The sequence below is a fragment of the Halichondria panicea genome, chromosome 2, assembly GCF_963675165.1.
Source record: "Halichondria panicea chromosome 2, odHalPani1.1, whole genome shotgun sequence".
Classification (NCBI taxonomy): Eukaryota; Metazoa; Porifera; class Demospongiae; order Suberitida; family Halichondriidae; genus Halichondria; species Halichondria panicea.
Genome location: NC_087378.1, coordinates 2,415,792 through 2,436,023, shown reverse-complemented (window position 1 = coordinate 2,436,023; position 20,232 = coordinate 2,415,792). Strand labels below are relative to the sequence as shown.

At 40.4% G+C, this 20,232-nt stretch overlaps 5 protein-coding genes and 1 long non-coding RNA gene across 8 annotated transcripts; 4 read left to right on the top strand and 2 right to left on the bottom strand.

Moving 5' to 3' along the window:
* Positions 1-203: 203 nt before the first annotated feature.
* LOC135331851 (fatty acid hydroxylase domain-containing protein 2-like) lies at positions 204-2,373 on the top strand. Its single transcript, XM_064527114.1, has 7 exons — positions 204-350; positions 452-552; positions 872-975; positions 1,058-1,179; positions 1,245-1,450; positions 1,748-2,020; positions 2,104-2,373. Exons 1-7 carry the CDS (start codon positions 336-338, stop codon positions 2,261-2,263), a joined length of 981 nt encoding a protein of 326 aa, XP_064383184.1. The 5' UTR covers positions 204-335; the 3' UTR covers positions 2,264-2,373.
* A 652-nt stretch (positions 2,374-3,025) lies between these two features.
* LOC135331855 (uncharacterized) lies at positions 3,026-4,218 on the bottom strand. The gene is made up of 2 exons (XR_010393062.1): positions 3,914-4,218; positions 3,026-3,560 (listed from the first exon to the last, which is right to left on the bottom strand). It is a non-coding gene; the product is annotated as an uncharacterized LOC135331855 (long non-coding RNA).
* Positions 4,219-4,264: 46 nt separating this feature from the next.
* On the top strand, positions 4,265-6,415 carry LOC135331849 (fatty acid hydroxylase domain-containing protein 2-like). Its single transcript, XM_064527113.1, has 7 exons — positions 4,265-4,451; positions 4,599-4,702; positions 5,016-5,119; positions 5,172-5,293; positions 5,493-5,698; positions 5,800-6,072; positions 6,176-6,415. The coding sequence occupies exons 1-7, from the start codon at positions 4,413-4,415 to the stop codon at positions 6,333-6,335; spliced, it is 1,008 nt and encodes a 335-aa protein (XP_064383183.1). The 5' UTR covers positions 4,265-4,412; the 3' UTR covers positions 6,336-6,415.
* Positions 6,416-6,582: 167 nt separating this feature from the next.
* Positions 6,583-9,472, top strand: LOC135331848 (fatty acid hydroxylase domain-containing protein 2-like). The gene is made up of 7 exons (XM_064527112.1): positions 6,583-6,867; positions 7,007-7,110; positions 7,426-7,529; positions 7,582-7,703; positions 7,925-8,130; positions 8,818-9,090; positions 9,150-9,472. Exons 1-7 carry the CDS (start codon positions 6,829-6,831, stop codon positions 9,307-9,309), a joined length of 1,008 nt encoding a protein of 335 aa, XP_064383182.1. The 5' UTR covers positions 6,583-6,828; the 3' UTR covers positions 9,310-9,472.
* Positions 9,473-9,514: 42 nt separating this feature from the next.
* Positions 9,515-12,845, top strand: LOC135331840 (uncharacterized). Of its 3 annotated transcripts, XR_010393061.1 has the most exons (11): positions 9,515-9,661; positions 9,715-9,952; positions 10,218-10,369; positions 10,528-10,579; positions 10,633-10,696; positions 10,750-10,832; positions 10,886-11,402; positions 11,455-11,765; positions 11,822-11,867; positions 12,073-12,544; positions 12,607-12,798. XR_010393061.1 is itself a non-coding variant. In XM_064527100.1 (10 exons), the coding sequence occupies exons 1-10, from the start codon at positions 9,612-9,614 to the stop codon at positions 12,687-12,689; spliced, it is 1,611 nt and encodes a 536-aa protein (XP_064383170.1). In that variant the 5' UTR covers positions 9,515-9,611; the 3' UTR covers positions 12,690-12,845. The 3 variants fall into 3 exon arrangements, 2 of the variants coding, with proteins under 2 accessions (XP_064383170.1, XP_064383169.1); XM_064527100.1 differs by lacking the exon at positions 12,073-12,544 and having other exon boundaries at positions 9,715-9,970; positions 11,455-11,762; positions 12,607-12,845; XM_064527099.1 differs by lacking the exon at positions 12,073-12,544 and having other exon boundaries at positions 9,715-9,970; positions 12,607-12,844.
* LOC135331843 (COP9 signalosome complex subunit 1-like) lies at positions 12,825-20,205 on the bottom strand. Its single transcript, XM_064527102.1, has 13 exons — positions 20,045-20,205; positions 19,755-19,939; positions 18,898-19,054; positions 17,214-17,326; positions 16,768-16,852; positions 15,646-15,723; positions 15,037-15,192; positions 14,671-14,765; positions 14,313-14,499; positions 13,842-13,979; positions 13,533-13,619; positions 13,164-13,211; positions 12,825-13,009 (listed from the first exon to the last, which is right to left on the bottom strand). Exons 1-13 carry the CDS (start codon positions 20,069-20,071, stop codon positions 12,941-12,943), a joined length of 1,425 nt encoding a protein of 474 aa, XP_064383172.1. The 5' UTR covers positions 20,072-20,205; the 3' UTR covers positions 12,825-12,940.
* Between the last annotated feature and the right edge of the window lie 27 nt (positions 20,206-20,232).

The following is a 20,232-nucleotide window of genomic DNA, read 5'->3' as shown; positions in this document are numbered from 1 at the left end:
ACATTGATGGCAACATTGGCAGGAACAAACATGCGCATAGGGGAGTCACCCACACCTTAGGCTAACCTTAGGCAGGAATGACCGGGGAGTCTCTGACAACGGTACTTTCACACAATTATTACGTTCACGTGCAACAACAGTGACGTCTTGCAAGTCTACACCAACTGAGACCGCGCCCCATTATTTTGACACTGGGTAAAATGTGGTAATCAGTTCTGATGAGTAGGGGGTGGGTGTGTCGCGTCGATCTTTCATCATTCTGTGAGACAAAAACAAAACCGTAGACTCAGACCCATCATAGATACGGCACAATCTATGGTGTAAGCTCAAGCCCAATGAAACCACCTATGGTAAGTGAGTACGAGATATAATATGTACTGGATCTAACATTATACTATAGCTAGCTTTAGGACAATAATTTATTCATAATTAATTTTATATCAATACACAGAGAAGACACTTGGTAGGTGCATATGAGGCCCTGAGGAAAGGAATATTCATCACAGCATCATGTCTCATCATCTTTATCGCTCTGAGGAACTCGTTGATATGGTATTGTTAAACCCTGCGTGGAAATTCACCTAGATATACCGAAAGCGGGTAATTTTCATGACAAAAACCTAGGCGTGGTTTACCGGAACGCATGCAATGCAGTGCAGGCAATGCAGTGCAGACAATGGCAATGAAGTCAGAACTTTTTACTCACGAAAATCATCGCAAACAAATCTTTTACACGAAAAATTACACGCTATACAGCAGCTAGATATTGTTAAAACAGGAAATGCTGCATCCACTGCGTGGGTTTTTATACAGGTCCTGTAGTTACACACAAACACACACACCTGACATATACTGTACGTTCTCATTGTAGGCATCTGGAGCAGTGTTGGGGTGCTTCTAAGAACCTTTGGTCAAGTATTTGGGGTGTTTTCTACTGGCTCTCTGGAGAAAGCTTCTTCAATGTTTATGTCATTGGTGAGCAAATCAGTAATTAACGTTGTTTGCATTATACTTATACGGATCAATAATGTACATCTCATAATTACATTTATTATAGGTGTGGGCCTGCTTGGGTTTCTCACATTTGTGATAGCCAACATATTTTTCATGGTTCTGGATCTCACTGGTAGGCCCGAGGCATTGCTTCAGTACAAGATTCAAGAGGACAAAGGAGTCCCTGTAAGTTTCACTTTTGCAATTAGTCTAATAACTAATCATAACTGCATTGTAATTTTCTATTATAGGTAGATTGGAAGAAGTACAAGAAGGCTCTCTGGCGATGTACTTTCAACAGTATTGTGGTTGGGTCCATCTATCAGTTGGTCACGTACCCCATTGCTGTATGGAGGGGAGTCGATGCTGGCTACGAACTACCAACATTTGCAACCACTGTATTTCATTTCATTGGCTTTTTGGTATTTGAGGAAATTGGGTTCTACTACTCTCATAGGTGAGGAACAGAAGCTGAAAATGTTGGCATACAATTTTACAATGGGGTTGGACTTTACACTGTGTGCACCATTAGCCGACAATGTGTGTGCTGATTGATGACTTGTTGCTGGCTGGTGGATACCTTGTAGCTCTTTACGACCACTACATTTGAGGGTGTTTGGTTGCATGTAAATGGGGTGGTTTTCCTTTTGTTGTTCCATTTGGCTAGAGGTGTTGTTCCCATTGATATTGGATTGTGGTTTGTATATTATTGCTTTGGGCTTGTATAATAACTAGTGATTTTTGTACCACACAGGCTTCTACATCACCCCCGGCTATACAAGTACATCCATAAAACCCACCACGAATGGACTGCCCCTACTGGAATTACAGCACTCTATTGTCACCCACTGGAGCACTTTATAGCCAACGCTGGACCAGTAGGACTTGGACCAATCATCATGGGCTCTCACGCGTCCATTGCTTCCTTATGGATAATTATTGCTGTTGTGAACACTACCATTTCTCACAGTGGCTATCATCTCCCATTTCTCCCATCTTCTGAAGCTCATGATTTCCATCACCTTAAGTAAGTAGAATTTGTTTACTTTTGTTCCATGCCATGGATTGTGTTGTAGACAATTGTATTGATTGTGTTCTTGTTCTCTTTAGGTTTAACCAAAACTATGGCGTGTTGGGTGTTTTGGATCGTTTGCATGGAACAGATGAGCAGTTCCGTCAAAGCAAGAACTATGAACGCCATGTCGTTCTCCTGGGCCTCAATCCAGCAAAGCAGCTGTTTCCTAACACTCGAAAAGGAAAGGTTGACTAACATTTTTTAACACGGTTTTTGCTGTTTCATTAAAATTCATTTTGTGTATCAGTTATTCATTAGAGATTAGTGCACAGTTGCCACACCCGTATAATATTTACACCCACGCACGACGCCATTAATTTTAATGGGGTAAAATTGAGGGAATGGAAATCTCGTACAGTCCAACTTTGGAAATCTCTAATGAAAATCTAAACACTATGCGGAAAAAGGTGAATAAGACCACACCCTTCCTTTGAACCGCAGAAATAGTCTCGAATCCACTGGACCAGGCCGCTTTGAAACGCCTGGTTCGAGCATTGCAGTGAAGACTAGTCAATAGTCACCTCCCCCCCAGCCCCTTCCCTCTAGCTATCCATGTTAACAGGAGTACATGTACACACTCCTGATGTTCTATTGAAATCACGTGATTTCCAAATCTCGTATAATCAATGTAGGAGAGAGCAGAGCAGAGGGATTGGAAATGGAAGTGGGCCTCGGAAAACATCCGCGCCTCGCTTTCTTGTCTTCTTTTCTTGCCTCGCTACTCATTGCATTAGTGGTGAAAGAAGAGGGAAAGAGACACAATCAACAGTGCATTGGTACATGGTAATAGTAAGGAGAATGTGCAGAGCTATAGTGGTATTGGATACTTGTTTCACAGTAGATATAAAATCATCAGAGGATGCTTAGTTCCCTGAAATTGTGAATGTATTTGTGACTGTCAGAGGCTTCTCTTTTGCTGCCAACTTAAATGAAAAAGAAAACCATCAAGAAGTCCACTAGTTTGAGGCAATAACCATGATCATTCACATGACAAGATACATAATACACCATGTAACTTTCTTAAAGATATTAAATAATTGTTTTCACTTTTGATGAATCAATTGTACGAAGTTTCTACTAGGCTGGTGAGCGTACATTTCAATTTCCAATTCATTAAGTATAATTACATACACTTCCACAGCACTGCCAGTTGCTTTTTAAGTGTAAAACGAGTGGGATCAAACCGAACAACACAAAAACTTACACGATAAAAATGATTATTATAGCTATAATTATGATTAGTTTAGCACTCTAATCAGACAGTCTTTGATGAAGAGAAGCTGGTGAGGTATACAAGGGGTATATATAGCCGGAACAGCCGATAACATTTACGAGGGTGGTGACGTGTAGGGGTGTAGAGAGGAGGGGTATTCTTTTGTCTTCTTTCTTCAGCATACTCAGTAAGTTTCGGCTTGCAAGGTATTAAATATAGATGAAACAGCATTTGTAGTAGATAAATATCTCGGGCCTACAGGCCCTTCACCACAATCTACTACCGGGCCAATAATAATTATGAGGTAAAAATAGGTGACTACACATTCATGCACACAAAAGCTATACATCCACCTGATCCAAAACTAATGCTCTTGGGGTGATCACCAATCATAAGGGAATGTATGCCTAAAACTTAAATTTCTGTAACGCTTAGCGTATTCCCAAAAAAGGAATCTTTAGTGGTGCTCTTTAATTAAACTTTTTTCTAGCACTAAATTCTACCAGCTGATGTATGACTAATTTTCTTTGGCTTGGGGTGATACCATATGATTTACCAACAAGCATACTGAAGTATACGACCTAAACATTAATCATTTCAGAGAAAAAGGGATAAATGTGTACAATACTTACCTAAATTCAATGAAGAAGTTGCAACTTAGATTTGCAGTAATCTCAGTTACCCGCGTAAGTAACTTACTTAGTGGATAGTAACCCTCGGAGTGATTAGCAGCGCAGCATAGAAGCCACTAATCACTCTGAGGGTTACTATCCAGCTAAGAAGCCTTACTACACATGGTCTATCTCGCTTAGAAAATGCATTTTTGTGGGTACTAGTTAGAGCCCTGCTAGCAGGTCACTAACTCAGATAGTGACCTGCTAGCAGGTTTCTTAGTTGGATAGACACCTCATTAGCAGTGGCCACTTCAAAGCTTGAATTAGCCTCGGTCTCAGGCGGATTTTTTTTAATAGAACTAGCGTTCAATTGGAGACAGATCGGCCTGGGGTCGAGGCTAAGCTTGAATATGCAAATTTGTTCTAAGCGAGGTTCTAAGGTATAATAAACACCTGTACCAAGCTGCAAGATCAAGAAGGAAGGAAGCTTTTCAGTTTTTCAGATACTCAACGAAGCATGGCAGGTCATGACGAAAGTAAAATGAAGCTAGAAACAGTAAGTAATAGTGTAAATTGTACTGTTTGTTTATGTTTCATAATAATAATAACATTATTTTGGTCACCCATTAGCGCATAGCATGCAACTCCTGGTAATAGCTTCCCCCATCAAGTTTGTGATAACAATAAATGATTTTATTTACAGAAAAGGCATTATTTGGTTGGTCCATATGAGGCCCTGAAGAAAGGAATATTTATCACTGCGTCGTGTCTCATCATCTTCATCGCTCTGAGGAACTCTTTGATATGGTACGTTCACCTTGACATGTATGAAAGCAATACAGTAAAATGCTACATGAACTCTAGTGTACCAATGGCTACTAGATTCTGGGATTGCTTCACATGCTTTATACGCCTAATTATTGCACTCTCCCAACAAGGTAAATACAGCATTTAGCGAGATGTTGTTGTAAACGCAAGCATGCATGTACTTGAAAATAGCATCCCTATTTTGACTTAGAGTAAGAAACATAATTAAGAGAAGCCAAACTGCAGTGTGTGAACTGCCAATTTGTCTGGCTAATGGATTCATTAACTCTACAACTGCACGCTCTCCATGTAGGCATGTGGAACAGTGTTGGGGTGCTTCTAAGAACTTTTGGTCGAGTATTTGGGCTGTTTTCTACTGGCTCTCTGGAGAAAACTTCTTTAATATGTACATCTATGGTAAGATTGAATAGTTTATTTGTATAAAAAATGTAAGTGTTCTCTCTTGTAGGAGTGTGGTTGTTGGGAATTTTTACGTTTACAATAGGCAACATATTTTTCTTGGTTCTGGATCTTACTGGCAAACCCTCAGTCTTTCTCAGATACAAGATTCAAGAGGACAAAGGAGTGCCTGTAAGTGTGGGTATGCTCCTGTGGTATTTGTTTTATGAACTATGAATCTGCTTAAAAGGACCTCGCCTGAGCTGTCATTGGATTGTACAACATACTTAGCATACTGTTGATAATTGCTTGCGAGTACATTGATAGGGCTAATAAAAATTAATGTTTGCATCGTGTGTAGTGGATTATTTGCAATGCAACTAGCATGCAGGTGTCTTGGATGAAATACAAGAAGGCTCTCTGGCGATGTGCGTTCAACATCGTTGTGGTTGTGCTCCTCTTTCAGTTGGTCATGTACCCCCTTGCTGTATTGGGGAGAATGCATGCTGGCTACGAACTACCAACATTTGCAACCACCGTGCTGCATTTCACTGGCTATATGGTGATTGAGGAAATTGGATTCTATTACACACACAGGTACTGATAGAGGTACTGATAGCCTGCCCTTCCTTTTCTGCCAGAAAAATTAGGAATTTGAAGCCTACATTGCCATTTTCTCACACACACCACGCACACAGGCTTTTCCACCACCCTTGGCTGTACAAGTACATCCACAAGACCCACCACGAATGGACTGCCCCTACTGGCATTACATCAGTATATTCTCACCCACTGGAGCACTTTGTAGGCAACTTGGGACCAATGGGGCTTGGACCAATCATTATGGGCTCTCACGTGTCCATTGCTTGCTTATGGATAATTATTGCTGTTGTGAACACTACCATTTCTCACAGTGGCTATCATCTCCCATTTCTCCCATCTTCTGAAGCTCATGATTTCCATCACCTCAAGTAAGTAAAATTAAAGTTTTTTATTTACGCCGTCAATTTTTGTTCCATGCCATGGATTGTGTTGTAGACATTGTATTGATTGTGTTCTTCGGGTCCCCTTTAGGTTTAACCAAAACTATGGCGTGTTTGGTGTTTTGGATCGTTTGCATGGAACAGATGAGCAGTTCCGTCAAAGCAAGAACTATGAACGCCATATCGTTCTCCTGGGCCTGAATCCAGCAAAGCAGCTTTTTCCTAACACTCAAAAAAGAAATGCTGACTAACATTTTTAACACGGACCTACATTTAGTGTATCAGTTATTCATTAGTGATTATAGTGCACTGTTTAATATCTATACCCATGCACGACGCCATTTAAGGGGTAAAATCGAGGAGGGCAACAAAGTGAAATAGCCAGTAGAAATCAAGCATAATTGAATCTTGATTGAAATTCTGAAATCTTAGACACCACGTTTAATTAAGGGAGAAAGGGTGTGAATGAGACCACACCCTTTCCTTGACACAGAAATAGTCTTGAATCCAGACGCTTTGAGAAAAAGGCCTGGATTCAAGGCAGTGAACGATAGTCACCTCTCCTCCCTTCCTCCCTCTAGCCGGCCATCCATGTTACCATTAATTAACTGGCTATTTGAAATCTGGAAATCTGGAAATCTTTCTTTGTAAAATCACGTGATTTTACACCATAATTATAAAACACAAGAAAATTTATAAGAAGGAAGTAACAGATACTCAACAAAACAGATACTCAACAAAGTCATGACAGGTCATGACAAAAGTAAAATGAAGCTTGAAACAGTAAGTAATGGTGTATTTATTGTGCTGTTTGTTGTCTCTTAATGTTTTGGTCTTGGTGTCACCCATTAGCATGCAACTCTTGCTAATAGCTTTCCCTCATGTTTAATATGGTGATAATGATAAATGATTTTATTTACAGAAAAGGCATTATTTGGTTGGTCCATATGAGGCCCTGAAGAAAGGAATATTTATCACTGCGTCGTGTCTCATCATCTTCATCGCTCTGAGGAACTCTTTGATATGGTACATTCACCTTGACATGTATGAAAGCAATACAGTAAAATGCTACATGAACTCTAGTGTACCAATGGCTACTAGACTCTGGAATTGCTTCACATGCTTTATACGCCTTATCTTGTAAATATTGCACTCTCCCAACAAGGTAAATACAGCACTTAGTGAGATGTTGTTGTGAAGGCAAGCATGTACTTGAAAACGGCATCCCTATTGTGACTTAGTGTAAGAAACATAATTAGGAGAAGCCAAACTGCATTGTGAACTGCTGATTTGTCTGGCTAATGGATTCATTAACCCTACAACTGCATGCTCTCCATGTAGGCATGTGGAGCAGTGTTGGGGTGCTTCTAAGAACTTTTGGTCGAGTATTTGGGCTGTTTTCTACTGGCTCTCTGGAGAAAGTTTCTTTAATATGTACACCTATGGTAAGATTAAATAGTTTATTTGTATAAAAAATATAATTGTTCTATCTTGTAGGAGTGTGGTTGTTGGGAATTTTTACGTTTACAATTGGCAACATATTTTTCTTGGTTCTGGATCTCACTGGCAAACCCTCAGTCTTTCTCAGATATAAGATTCAAGAGGACAAAGGAGTGCCTGTAAGTGGTGGGTATGCTCCTGTGGTATTTCATTAATGCTGCATGTGTTATTTTAGGTTACGAGAATGTGATTTAATTAACTATGAATCTGCTTAAAAGGACCTCGTCTGAGCATGGTCATTGAATTGTACAACATACTTAGCATACTGTTGATGATTGCTTGCGAGTACATTGAAATATGGCTAATAAAGTGTTGCATCGTGTGATGATTGACAATGCAGGTGTCTTGGATGAAATACAAGAAGGCTCTCTGGCGATGTGCGTTCAACATTGTTGTAGTTGGGCTCCTCTTTCAGTTGGTCATGTACCCCCTTGCTGTATTGGGGAGAATGCATGCTGGCTACGAACTACCAACGTTTGCAACCACCGTGCTGCACTTCACTGGCTATATGGTGATTGAGGAAATTGGATTCTATTACACACACAGGTACTGATAGAGGTACTGATAGCTGAGCAGGGCTGAACTATAAGGATAATCAAAACTCAACTAAAAAAATAACATTAGCTGATCTAAACATACCGTATAGCGGGTATATTTCGAGGGTATAAATGTTTGCGGTTTTCGCGGTTTTCGCCAGTACCACGAAAATTTATACCCACAAAAATTTATATCTTTAATGAATAGTAGGCGTGTTCAGTATTATTGACCACACCTATCGACAATGAAAAAGGAATCAAGAGACAAGAACGCCGGTATAGCCAGCTAGCTTGCTCTACGTCTACTGTATCCCTTGACCATGGCCTGCACAGCAACCGTTCTGCTAGAGGTGGAGGACATAGTGCCTCACCGATTCTATATAGGCTTGGCGTGGATTCAAGGCTAACGGTGTGGAGGTACGGCTGCATGTTGATGTGCGCATACGCCAAAAGGCTGGAACTCAGATCACGAAAATAAAATCCGCGAAATCCTTTGTAGTGGTCTATCTGCGAAAATTTATACCCTCGAAATATACCTGCTATACGGTATTTAACGACAGTATTAGAGAATATGATTCTGAGTGTGTCTACATCAACTTTCTGCAGACAAAGTGAAGACAATTAACTCTGCCAGAAAATTTAATGTGTTTGGAATTTGAAACCAACTGTGCCATTTTCTCTCACACCATGCACACAGGCTTTTCCACCACCCTTGGCTGTACAAGTACATCCACAAGACCCACCACGAATGGACTGCCCCTACTGGCATTACATCACTATATTCTCACCCACTGGAGCACTTTATAGGCAACTTGGGACCAGTAGGACTTGGACCAATCATCATGGGCTCTCACATCTCAATTGCGAGCCTGTGGTTCACACTTGCACTGTTAAACACCGCAATCACACACAGTGGCTATCATCTCCCATTTCTACAGTCCCCCGAAGCTCATGACTTCCATCACCTCAAGTAAGCCAGTCTCTAGCAAGATTATGCCTACAACAATAATAATTATTTGTTCCCTTTAGGTTTAACCAAAACTATGGTGTGTTTGGTGTTTTGGATCGTTTGCATGGAACAGACGAGCAGTTCCGTCAAAGCAAGAACTATGAACGCCATGTCGTTCTCCTGGGGCTCAATCCAGCAAAGCAGCTGTTTCCTACCACTCAAAAAGGAAAGGCTGACTGAACATTTAACGTTATAGTGTCTCCCTAATAGTGTATGTTTCCTAATAGTGTATGTTCCCTAATAGTGTATGTTCCCTAATAGTGTATGTTAATTGTTCTGTCATCCATGTACATGGTTGGTTGTGTAAGTGTCAATTAATCACCATTTTTGTTGATCCACACAAGCTTAAGGGTAAAGGGTCGATGAATTCACAGGCTAATTTTGACCTATTGTGTGTCTGGTAAAGATCAATTAATCCACACACTGCATGCAGCTGTGGGTATTAAATTTAAACTCAGCACTGTGTCTCATATTTATTTTAAATGCTCGGAAACAAGGTCTCTCCAGCTTCTCTTCTGGGCTCTGAGCCAAGGTAGAAACCATGTATTTTAATAACTTGCATAGCATTTTACTCTATTTTCATAGTATAATGACTGAGAATACAAATGGAACAGACGATTCCCAGTCTCAGTGTTGCAACAGTCAGGTGTCACTGTTTGGATGCGGCTCGGACCCACCCAGTTCCATGGAGCTCTTTCCTGACACCCACAGTCAACCACAGAGTCAGGTTGTGGACAAGTTTCTTCAGCGATCCACCACACAGCAAAGATCAAAAGCTATAGCTTCTAAAATTGATTCTAGACAACTGAAGTTGCAGCCAAAGGTACGAACGTTACCTGTGGTAAATACAAACTATGTAATCCTCGCGCCAATAAAATGTTTGCGAGACTATATACATAAAATGGTAATAATTATGTGAGCGAAATATCTATCAGTGGCACTTACAATTGAGGGACTTTTTCAGCCGATTATGGTAGATACATTGTAAATGTCCACTGTGAAAGAAGCGTATTATTAGGTGTTGGGTGCTTGATTCATTCATAAACCTATTTCTGTTACTAGTAACTATTTTGTTTCTCTCCATCAAGATTCCCCTAAACCGGATGTTTTTTTCCAAGTATCTCAAGTCTTCCAAGCCAGAGCAACAAAAGACTATGAGAAAGTCTGAAGATTCTCAAACAAGCAGATCCAATCAGAGTTATGAAGTGTGGAAGACAACGCAAGCGGATAAATTTGAGAAGTACTTTTTTGTGTTCATTCTGGTCATTATCTTTACTTGTACCTGTGTTATATAGCAGTAGAGTTTCTGCCTTCAAATAATACCTTCTAGAAGTGTTTTTATGGCTTTTAATAATCTGTGAACCCTCAAATCCATCAGAAATTTGTTCCACCATACAGCCAACATTTTATGGATGAAATTCAGAAAGCAGTGAAAGAAGGAATGAAAGAGGTTAGACTGATTATCTAATAATAGGCAACTGTACTATTCCGTCACACACAAAGGTAAAGAGTGAACTCAAGAATGATATTGAAGAGCTGAGAGCAGCAGTTGCTGAGCAACAGTCAGGTAAGTGGGTAGTGTCCCTGTATTCAATTTAAATGCTTCCTATACTACTACAGGGATCACAAGGAATCAGAAATTTTCATCTCAAATCATTACAAGTATAGCGGATCTAAAGCAGTGTGTGGAGCAATGTTATCAGGTGAGGAGCACAATTGTGACAGTTCCATTCATACGCACAAATATCCACTGCAGGAAAGAGTAAACTCACATGCGATGCCTACATGGCTACAATCCCAGAATGCCGTGCTGTCTTTAAAGCTTGATGGGCTGTTTGAAGACCTTCACAAGAGAGTTCAGAGTCTAGAAACCCTAATTGGAGGTTCTCTAACACGAAACACTGCATCTACAAGCAGCATTTCTTCATTTCAAAAGTCCATTTATACTCAACCTGAGCCAGAGAGAGGGGAACCAATCTCAGCAGCAAGATGCATTAGTGGAAATGATCAAGCTGTTCCTTTGCGAAAAGATTTGTTGAGCTATCAAGGTGATACTTTCAAAGTGCATACTCAACAAGCTCATTCAAAGGACTGTTTAGCCAAAAAGGTTTCACCGACTAGTACTGATCAGAAAGTCATCTCTACCGTGTGTGACGCAGACCTCACAAAACAGTACTCCTTGTCAGCATGCAGCCAGATGATTCCTGGCATACTTAAACTGGAAGAAAGAAATAGACAAATCAAAAATGGCGCTAATTCGGAGAAAATAAAAGGTTTGTGTGTGTGTGTCGATCCGTATTTGTGACCAAACTTTTGTTCCCATAGGGATAAATAAGCGAAAGATTATAAAGAGCGAGAAAGCTAATACACGGCGTTCTCAACGTTTGAAGCGAAGTACACCCCAGTACTATGAAAATGAAAGCAGTGATGCGGACTACTCGTTTCAACCAAAGAGGAAAGCTTCTCAGGCAAAACAGAGGCAACAAAAATCAAGAACACAGTTGGTAAAAACTCCTCAAGGTGAACTGGATAACTACATCTTCTCGCAGACACCCATAGTTTCTCCAAAGTTTGCAGCAGCTATCGTTGAGCAGCCCAAAACTGGGAAACTAAACTCAACAACCAAGGAGTCAGTAGTGAGTTCTGTAGAGTGTACATTCTGAATGTACTGTATGATTATTCGTGAATATAGGAGAAGGTCTATCGCAGCAAAGAAGCAGCCAGACAAATGTTTGAAGGTAAGCTAAGCTTTTGTAATCAGGACTCTCCACTTACTGTAGTACCAGTAGAGTAGAAACACGGGGTCACCCCCCCCCCCCCCCAATATTTTAGATGTTCCTACTCCACTGTGTACTGTAATGCACCTACCACTTTTAAGAATTTAGTTTTAAGTATCCAGCTAAGCTTGTATGCACAATGTTATTGGCTTGTAAACATCCCTAGCACATCTGGAGTTAATTATGACTTCAGTAGACTCACCTTCGGGACAGTGCAGTTTGGCAGAAATTCAGAAAAATGGCTTCAGCTGACATTCTTCAAACCCATGGCTCATTTAATGGCTCTTTCCATTTACTAAATCACACCCTAACGTCATATCCGGCCGTATTATGATTATTATAAAATGGTTAGGACTGACCAGTATACGGAATAGCAAGATGGCTGCATTTCAGGTTGAGTATTGAGTGTTTCGTGCACCAATGATCATCTAGCTAGCAATTCATGCCAAAGAAAAGTATATTATACCTTAAGGTGGCTTATTTTCAGAGGTAATTTGTCTGCAATTTCACTGTTCAGCTCATTTTCTATAGTGTTTCTAATTACTTGCAGGTTTTATAATGAGATTCATTGCATTTTGCAAACTCTCATTCACAGAAATTAATACTCCCAAAAAATGTCACCTTAATTAATGATTGAGGTGAACGTAGTTCAGAGAGTTAAGTGAGAGCCTGCCGTAATTTATTTATGTTTTTTATACAGGATTGTCCAGTCCTGACTCCGCTCTCCTGAAGTTCAGTAGTGCTATAATAAAGCAGCAGCAAGAAGGTTATTTCAGTGACTGATCAATCATACCCATCATCAATCATCACCTAATGTCACCAAAGCCATGTTAGAATGAACAATCGTTTGTTCTATAAATTAAAAAGTATGTTTTATAGACATCTGTACAGCTATCATCAGTATTATTATTATGGAACCAACAAGGATAAATATTTTCTTAATGTGCACAATAATTATTAAGCCTTTATTGGGAGTAATGATGTAAACACAGTTAAACAAAACACTTGAAAAATCAGGGTCACTATAAAGGTTGTCATTGTTTGACTCTTTTGGTGGACTCTGACACGACCTCATTGTCCCCATTCTTGGAGTCACTTGAATGCTGCAGAGGGAATAGAACACACAAAACCAATGTTTAATTTTGGCAGACCAAATTTCACAAATAGAACTAATGATCCCTACCACATACAACTACTACAAGTCATATGCAGTATAAGCAGTCGTATTCTCTATAAGTGCACACACACTACACCCACCGTCACACAGATGTTGTGCTTCTGTAGTAGTGATCGAATTAGCAGTGCCTGGGGGGGGGGGGGGATAAGTAGGAAATGAGTGCACTAGAAAGCAACTGTTCGGAGCAATTACTGAAATATTGGGGTACTTAGAGGAAGATTAGACTACACAGTGACCCTACACACAATAGAATATGTACCCGCCTCATTTATTAGTGCTACCAACTTTAAATACAGGCCTGTATAGAGGTAGTAGTCTAAATAGGATAGATACTATTTTTGAGGGGTCAAGGGTGTTAAGGTACCAGGGTTAGGGTACATGTCAGGCTTTGAGCAGCATCCTGTATATACGGCATACGTGTATTATATAATATCACAAGCACACAGTACCTTAGTTCTCAGTTGGTAGGCCTCTCCAACTTCCAGCACCTTCTGGAATACAGCACTTCGATGGTCCACGTTCCGAGCATACATTATCTGTAAGGTGATTTGTATGATAGTGTTACTACAGGAATGAATCCCAGGAGAAGAGGAAGGCTTCTCAGATAGCAATATATAGCTATGTACAATGTATATCAGAGGAAAGCTTCTCAGATTGCAATAGCTATGTACAATGTATATCAAATAATGCCAATACATTGTACAAGAGACCAATAAAAACTTAACATTACGTACACACAGTGTAACTAGGAATGTCACCTTGGCATGGGAGTCTATCCGAGCAGAGATCTGGCCATCTAGAATCAGCTGTGTGAGTTCATCCTCCAAGTAAGGTACACTCGTGTTGAAGGCAGACGCCATTTTATGAAGATCCACACTCAAGTAGGGACTAAAGTACTGTGTGGAGAACAATTATGAATTAAGTGCTCATAATTATGTGTGGTTTGTATCAAAGCTGCCGAACCCTTGTACAACTTCTCCAAATCACTCTAACCAAACAAGAAAGGAATTCCTTGAGGAATACCAACATATCCTAACACATGTTCCTTCAAGTCAACAACCACAAGAACCATGTAACTAGCCACTGTACACTATAATTATGTGCAACAAGGAAGAAAACTATCTGACATACGCCAAACACTACAAGTGAACCAATCGAACTTATGCTAACAGCTTAAATTAACAAGTACAACCTTTAAACAGTCAATCCACCTCACAATCAATGCATACCTGTATAAGAGCCCTGTTCCTTATCATCGTGTAGAGCATGTCCATGTGTGGTACAAGGTACATGTCGAGCATGAAGCTGGACCTCATCTCGTCCAGGGTACGCAGGCAGGAAGTGTAGCGAGAGTGGTAGAAGTTGAGGATCACATCACGAAGTTGTGGCTCCAGTTCCAAATACTGCTTGAAAGTGCTGCAAATTAGTATTGATTATGAAATTAGTCACGCACACATACAGAGAAAGGTCACAACATGTTTATACAGTTAGCTAGGTATTACCATCGGTTAACGTGTATGTAATGAAGCAAACATAATATGGGAAAGTATAACTAAATACGCTATAAGATGAGCTGGTTTTGATTACCTGCTAGTCAGAACTTTAGTATAGAGATCCTGGCGATCAAAGGAAGCCAATGCACAGAGTCCACCATACACTGCCACACAGTAGGGGGACAAAAGCTAGGCAGGTTAGAGTGCACACTGTGAGTAGTACATCTCATTCAGTTATGGGCTATCATCATGCTAACTCTGTGAATTGCCCAAGGCGAATGTACAGCAAGACCTTGTATCACCGCACCTTAATTACTAAGTATGTACAATAGAAACCTGAGTATCGTAGACAGCCATTAAGGCTACATAGCGATATAGTCAACGACACACACACACACACATACACTGTAGCCATTATAGTCATGGAAAAGTGATATTGTTAAGAGACAGGCACACTCACATCTGGGAAGTTGCAGTGCTCGATAATGGCTGCACAGAAAAGCCTAGCTGAATTCTTGTACTTTCTGTTTTGCATTTCAGCGAGCCCAGCGGCACAGAGCAGTCTACAGGCAGTCTCCTGAGCACCAGTCACTCCAGAATGGGGGCCTTTACTCAGCTGCACGGGAAACACAGAGGCTGGGTACAATTGTACTCGGGTAGTTGTACACTGTATGTAGGGCACATACTATGAAAGTGAACCGCTTTTCCTGGTACAGCATGTCAGAGCTTAATTGGTAGGTAAAAGACTGTGAGGTTTACATTACACCTCTATAATTATAATTGTATGGCCTACATACACACATGCATGCAACCAGACAGCCCGCCTATAGGTATTACCCTTTATACTAGGGTTGCTAGGGAACAGAGGACCGCCTATAGGTATTACCCTTTATACTAGGGTTGCTAGGGAACAGAGGACCGGTACTCTAGGCAACCACACTGATGTGATATGTCATCAGGAGTTCAATGTGGGAGAACACACTTAGGCTAGTCACAACAAGTTTAATTCAAAATTAATACAATTAGTCAATGGATATCACAATTCAATTTTAGCTAGAGAAAGGCTTACATCAATAGGTTCCATGCTTGCATCAGCCTTACTGTAGTAGTTGAGCACCTGCTGCCAGTTGCCAAGCAACACGCTCACCTGTGTGTGTGTGGATAAGGTTAGGCGGGTAGGTAAAAACTGTTCTAACATGTTTCACTGGCCTAACTTTCAGTGTCCATAGCTTAAGTTACAATTTCAAACACTCGTTCTGTACATCTATCTGGCCAAAGGCCAAACGCAACAACAGTGATGCACTAATATGAGCATGGGCAGAGCAGCTGTCCATTACCACTGATGACTGTAGGGGTGCTTGCCATGGAAACATAATCAACATAGCCCTAGAGACATACTAGCAGAGACTAATCTAATGAAACAAAACCCGCAAGTATGTTCACAAATTAGGGGTAATTATCTCTAAGAGTACAGAGCAAATGTTTTGAATGCCTTGTATCCACTCACAAACTCATACCAATCATGCTCCATGTATTAACGAAATGTTAAATGAGCTGGGGACTGCAATCAACATCCCATAGCACTACATAAACATATCAACACTGCATCTTTTCAAAGGTACAATGCCATCAAAGTACCTCTTACCGAGACCCTTGGCTTCCAGTGGGCAGAGGAGTGGTCAATGTGGTAGTACTACAATTATATATACAAACCATTCACTACCACATTCTTAGTCAGTTGTGGAGAACAGCAGGGAACACACAATATATAAGAGCATGACTACTCTATACTACAGCACAGGCGTACCACACTAAGTGATACAAAATGGTTACACTATAATAAATAGTCTGGGAACTGGTACAGTACAGATACCGTATAGCATATATATTTCGAGGGTATAAATGTTCGCGGTTTTGGCTGATTAAGCATGTACCGTGAACATTTATACCCATGAATTTAATATCGCATGCAAGCATTATTCCGCGAAAGTTTACAGCCTCGAAATATACCCGCTATACGGCATATTACAATTCATAGACATGGGAATATTGAGTGGGGTGGATAGAAACAATTTAAGACATTTTCCTGTTTGTGTAATTATATGTATGTGTTTACGTACAGTGTAGAGTCAAACATTCACATTCGCTATAGGTATATATCTCAAATAATGTACAGTTGGATCAGACTGACCTTAATGACGTTCAGACAAAGTTGAACAATGTGTTTGGAGCTGGTACAGTGGTCCCTGGCACGCATGTACATCTTCAAAGCTTGACTGTGCGTGTGGGAGCAAGGGTGTATGTGTGGGTGAGCATGTGGCAGTACAATGCAAGAACAAGCCATTACACTAACAAGACAAGGAATTTCAGACATCAAAACCATTACGCACTTCTTATACTCCTATTATGCAATCACTTAAAAAAAAACGCCCTAGGGCTTGAGCTTGTTTCAAAGCTTTGTACACTTACTCACAAAAAAGTATACATGTACATGTATATCAGCCTAAAGGTATTGCTCCCAATCATGTGAGTCCATCCAAAACATAATTAAGCCATACATTATAAGGTGAGAAGCAAACAACGGTGAGAGTAGACAGTTTATATGCAATTAACAAATTACGTGCATCAAGTTCTCACTTTAGCTCTCCACAGTCAACATAGTGGTCCCCCAAAGAGTCAAACCCTCTCCGGATGCTCTCCTTGATTGAATTGCTGCGGTAGTTCTTCAGGTCAGAGTCCAATCGCTCAAGCTGTGTGAGTATTGAGGGTAAAGGAGAATTCAGTTATGGTCATATACAGGAAACAGGGCTTAATCAAGGGTTACTTACTTTTTGCTTAAAAAGGCTACTTAGTACATATAATAATACATAACCGAAAAATATTTGTTACAGTCTTCTGTGAATGTGTAATACAATACATGTGACAAAAGTGACAGATATGCAAATTCTGTACTCATAACTCATATTCACTTCCTAGAAGATTAAAACATGATCATCAATATGATTGAGTAGCGTAAATTCTTTGAACATACGGTGGTGCAGATATTATGCTGAGAATGGGCACCGGGAACCCAGATAATAACATGATTTTATACAGATCAAGAATTGGTTGCTAGACAATAAGCAACAACCGGCTATACATTTCTACACAGGGGACTCACCAAGTAATTAAGAGGATGATCTAAGTCAGCCGCAAAAAAAACCATATTTGGGGTGTTCTACTTATAATGTATCAGTCGCATGAGAAAATACAACACTGTTTTGGTAACCATATAGCAGCGAAATTTCGAGGGGCTTAATTTTCGCTGTTTTCATGGGATAGCAATCCTACACGAAAATAATTATCTGTTATAACATGCAAAGATTAAAGGCGTGGCTTCCAGTAAGCAGTCATCCCACGAACATTGTGCAACGAAATGCTTTTAGAAGCCATTCCACAAATATAAGTGCCTTGAAAATTTCGCGCTATACAGACACATGCATTATGTACATGTTGGCTACCATAGTACTAAAAATGAGCCAAATCATCAGAAAGTTTGACACTTGCGGAACTTTTGCGTTTTGGCAAGGATTATAATGTTATACAAAACATGTACCGGTATACTTTTTTGCGATTTAATTTTTGCAAAGCAATCAACACCCGCAAAAGTCCTATAATTATGTTTGAAGCACACACGGTATACAGAGTGTTCTGGAGCATTGCCCACTGGCAAATATGTTCATGTTGTACTAGCTATACAAAACAAACTATCAAATTCATGAAATTCACTCCATTTTTGAAGTGATGACCACAGACATGCGTCATTAACCAACCATGTAAAATGTGTACCCTAAGTCAATGGCGGTAAGCATACAGAGTAACTTTAGAACCACCGAACAGGAAGAGAGTTTGCAAACAGACTAGAGGGGGCAAATGAAGCTCGTAAATCACATGGTCTCTAATTATCATGGAAGGGATGTTAATAGTTAATTCAGTCATCAGTTCTGGGAACCTGAACCGTCGCACAAAAAGCAACAGTACAAATGTAACCTGCGGTTTCTGACGTGTGCATGTGTGCAGAGAATGTCTGAAATTATGGTTTACGAAGGCTAAATTCCTGATTCCCAAAATTCCGTCAATAATCACCTCCTACAAGCTCATTAATTAAACCAATTACAACCTCCACAATTCCTCCTAACAGCAACAAGGATTCCCACGGGGCACCAATGTACCCCTCCTATAATAATTATACGAACTAAACAAACAGGAAAAAATGATCTACTGCCTCACAGTGGAACCTATGAGAAGCTGTGTGTGAGTTCAATATCTGCCCGTTGCTTACCAAGATGGCTGCCTTCCTGTTGGTGGTAGTGACAAAGGTCACAGCGTCCTCAGCGTCAGGGGAATACTTGGGGTCACCTGTAGCCTGTTGTACTCTCTGCCTTAGCTCACTGAATAGAGGAGTGTTGTGAGTTCCCTCCACAGTCTGTAGACTCAGTCTGAATAGTGGAGGTAACAATGGACCGAGTTATTCCAATTATTGAACAAGGATTATTCTGAAGTTACGACCATAAGACATTACTATTACCTGTGCCTTAGGGTCAGGAGGAAACAGTTAGTGGTGGGGGAGAATACAATTATTTATCGAAGTGCGTGATTGTACTCATGAAATTGACGTCCTAGACATTTTAATATGTACCGTAATTGATGTAATTACAGCGCCATGTCAGCATCAGCATAATTTTTAGGTCCTAAAAGAAGTGCCAACCGTTGGTGGAATTTTTTTTTTCTGGCGCTTATAAAGGCTTGTTTGAGACACCAAGACAATCATCCTGCATCTTTGACTTCCTTCACTTCTAAACAGTTGTCTAACCCATAGCTACAGTCAATGAATGTTGTTCACGAGTCACTCAGCTCTCAATGGTGCAGCTAGCAAGTGAAACTGAGCTAGACCGTGCCTATTTTCTCTACAAATTCTATACTAGCTGTAGAACATAAGCAACACCATAATTTAGGCGCCAGCTGGGCTGAACGCAATTTTTTGTGTTCTAAAAGATGCGCCACTCAGAAGTGCAATAAATTTTTCTGGCGCTGTAATTACATCAATTACGGTTTTGAGTGGTGGCAAAGTTTGCGCACTATGATTATACAGGCACGCGTTTGTTCTCTTTTGAGGCCCATGGTGGTTTAGTTTTGTACCTGAGTGCGTCTGCACGCAGTGTTGGACAGTGCTTAGCGATGAACATCAGCCTTCGTATTTTAGCCAGGCCTTGAAAGCTGTTGGCGTACTGGTCGAGGTCGAAGTTCGGATTGTCTATGATGAAGTCATTGCTTTGAGAGAGAGTCCCATCTTCATCCACCTGCATCGGTTCCACACTGTCCATCTACAATTAATACAGACCGATGACATAAAAATTAATGATTTCCACTATTATTGGTCCTAACACCACACCGTGCTTATACATATACTGTACATGATTGATTAGTACCTGCTGGTACTGCTTTGGGACAGGCATACTGTGTAAATACTAGGTAACTGTCTAAAGAGGAGCTGGAAAAACAGTTCTTCTTTACCCGTACCCGGGCACGTGACTACAATAGTGCCACTGTCGCGGCTTGTATTCGAAGTTAGCCAGTTTCTATTTTTTTAAACCTTGAATACTAACCGCGGCTGAGC

Bases quoted from the DNA above. Each gene is read 5' to 3' on its own strand.
- LOC135331851 (XM_064527114.1), top strand. The intron at 976-1,057 runs GTGAGCAAATCA...CATTTATTATAG, and splicing joins CTTCAATGTTTATGTCATTG to GTGTGGGCCTGCTTGGGTTT. The intron at 1,451-1,747 runs GTGAGGAACAGA...TGTACCACACAG, and splicing joins GGGTTCTACTACTCTCATAG to GCTTCTACATCACCCCCGGC.
- LOC135331849 (XM_064527113.1), top strand. From the start codon at position 4,413: ATGGCAGGTCATGACGAAAGTAAAATGAAGCTAGAAACA. The intron at 4,452-4,598 runs GTAAGTAATAGT...TTTTATTTACAG, and splicing joins GTAAAATGAAGCTAGAAACA to AAAAGGCATTATTTGGTTGG. The intron at 6,073-6,175 runs GTAAGTAAAATT...GGTCCCCTTTAG, and splicing joins CATGATTTCCATCACCTCAA to GTTTAACCAAAACTATGGCG.
- LOC135331848 (XM_064527112.1), top strand. From the start codon at position 6,829: ATGACAGGTCATGACAAAAGTAAAATGAAGCTTGAAACA. The intron at 7,530-7,581 runs GTAAGATTAAAT...TCTATCTTGTAG, and splicing joins CTTTAATATGTACACCTATG to GAGTGTGGTTGTTGGGAATT. The intron at 8,131-8,817 runs GTACTGATAGAG...CCATGCACACAG, and splicing joins GGATTCTATTACACACACAG to GCTTTTCCACCACCCTTGGC.
- LOC135331840 (XM_064527099.1), top strand. From the start codon at position 9,612: ATGCTCGGAAACAAGGTCTCTCCAGCTTCTCTTCTGGGCTCTGAGCCA. The intron at 9,971-10,217 runs GTAAATACAAAC...CTCTCCATCAAG, and splicing joins AGGTACGAACGTTACCTGTG to ATTCCCCTAAACCGGATGTT. The intron at 10,370-10,527 runs GTACTTTTTTGT...TCCACCATACAG, and splicing joins CAAGCGGATAAATTTGAGAA to CCAACATTTTATGGATGAAA.
- LOC135331843 (XM_064527102.1), bottom strand. From the start codon at position 20,071: ATGCCTGTCCCAAAGCAGTACCAGCAG. The intron at 15,724-16,767 runs GTCAGTCTGATC...ACACACACACAG, and splicing joins TTTGTCTGAACGTCATTAAG to GTGAGCGTGTTGCTTGGCAA. The intron at 14,766-15,036 runs GTGAGTGTGCCT...TAACCTGCCTAG, and splicing joins AGCACTGCAACTTCCCAGAT to CTTTTGTCCCCCTACTGTGT.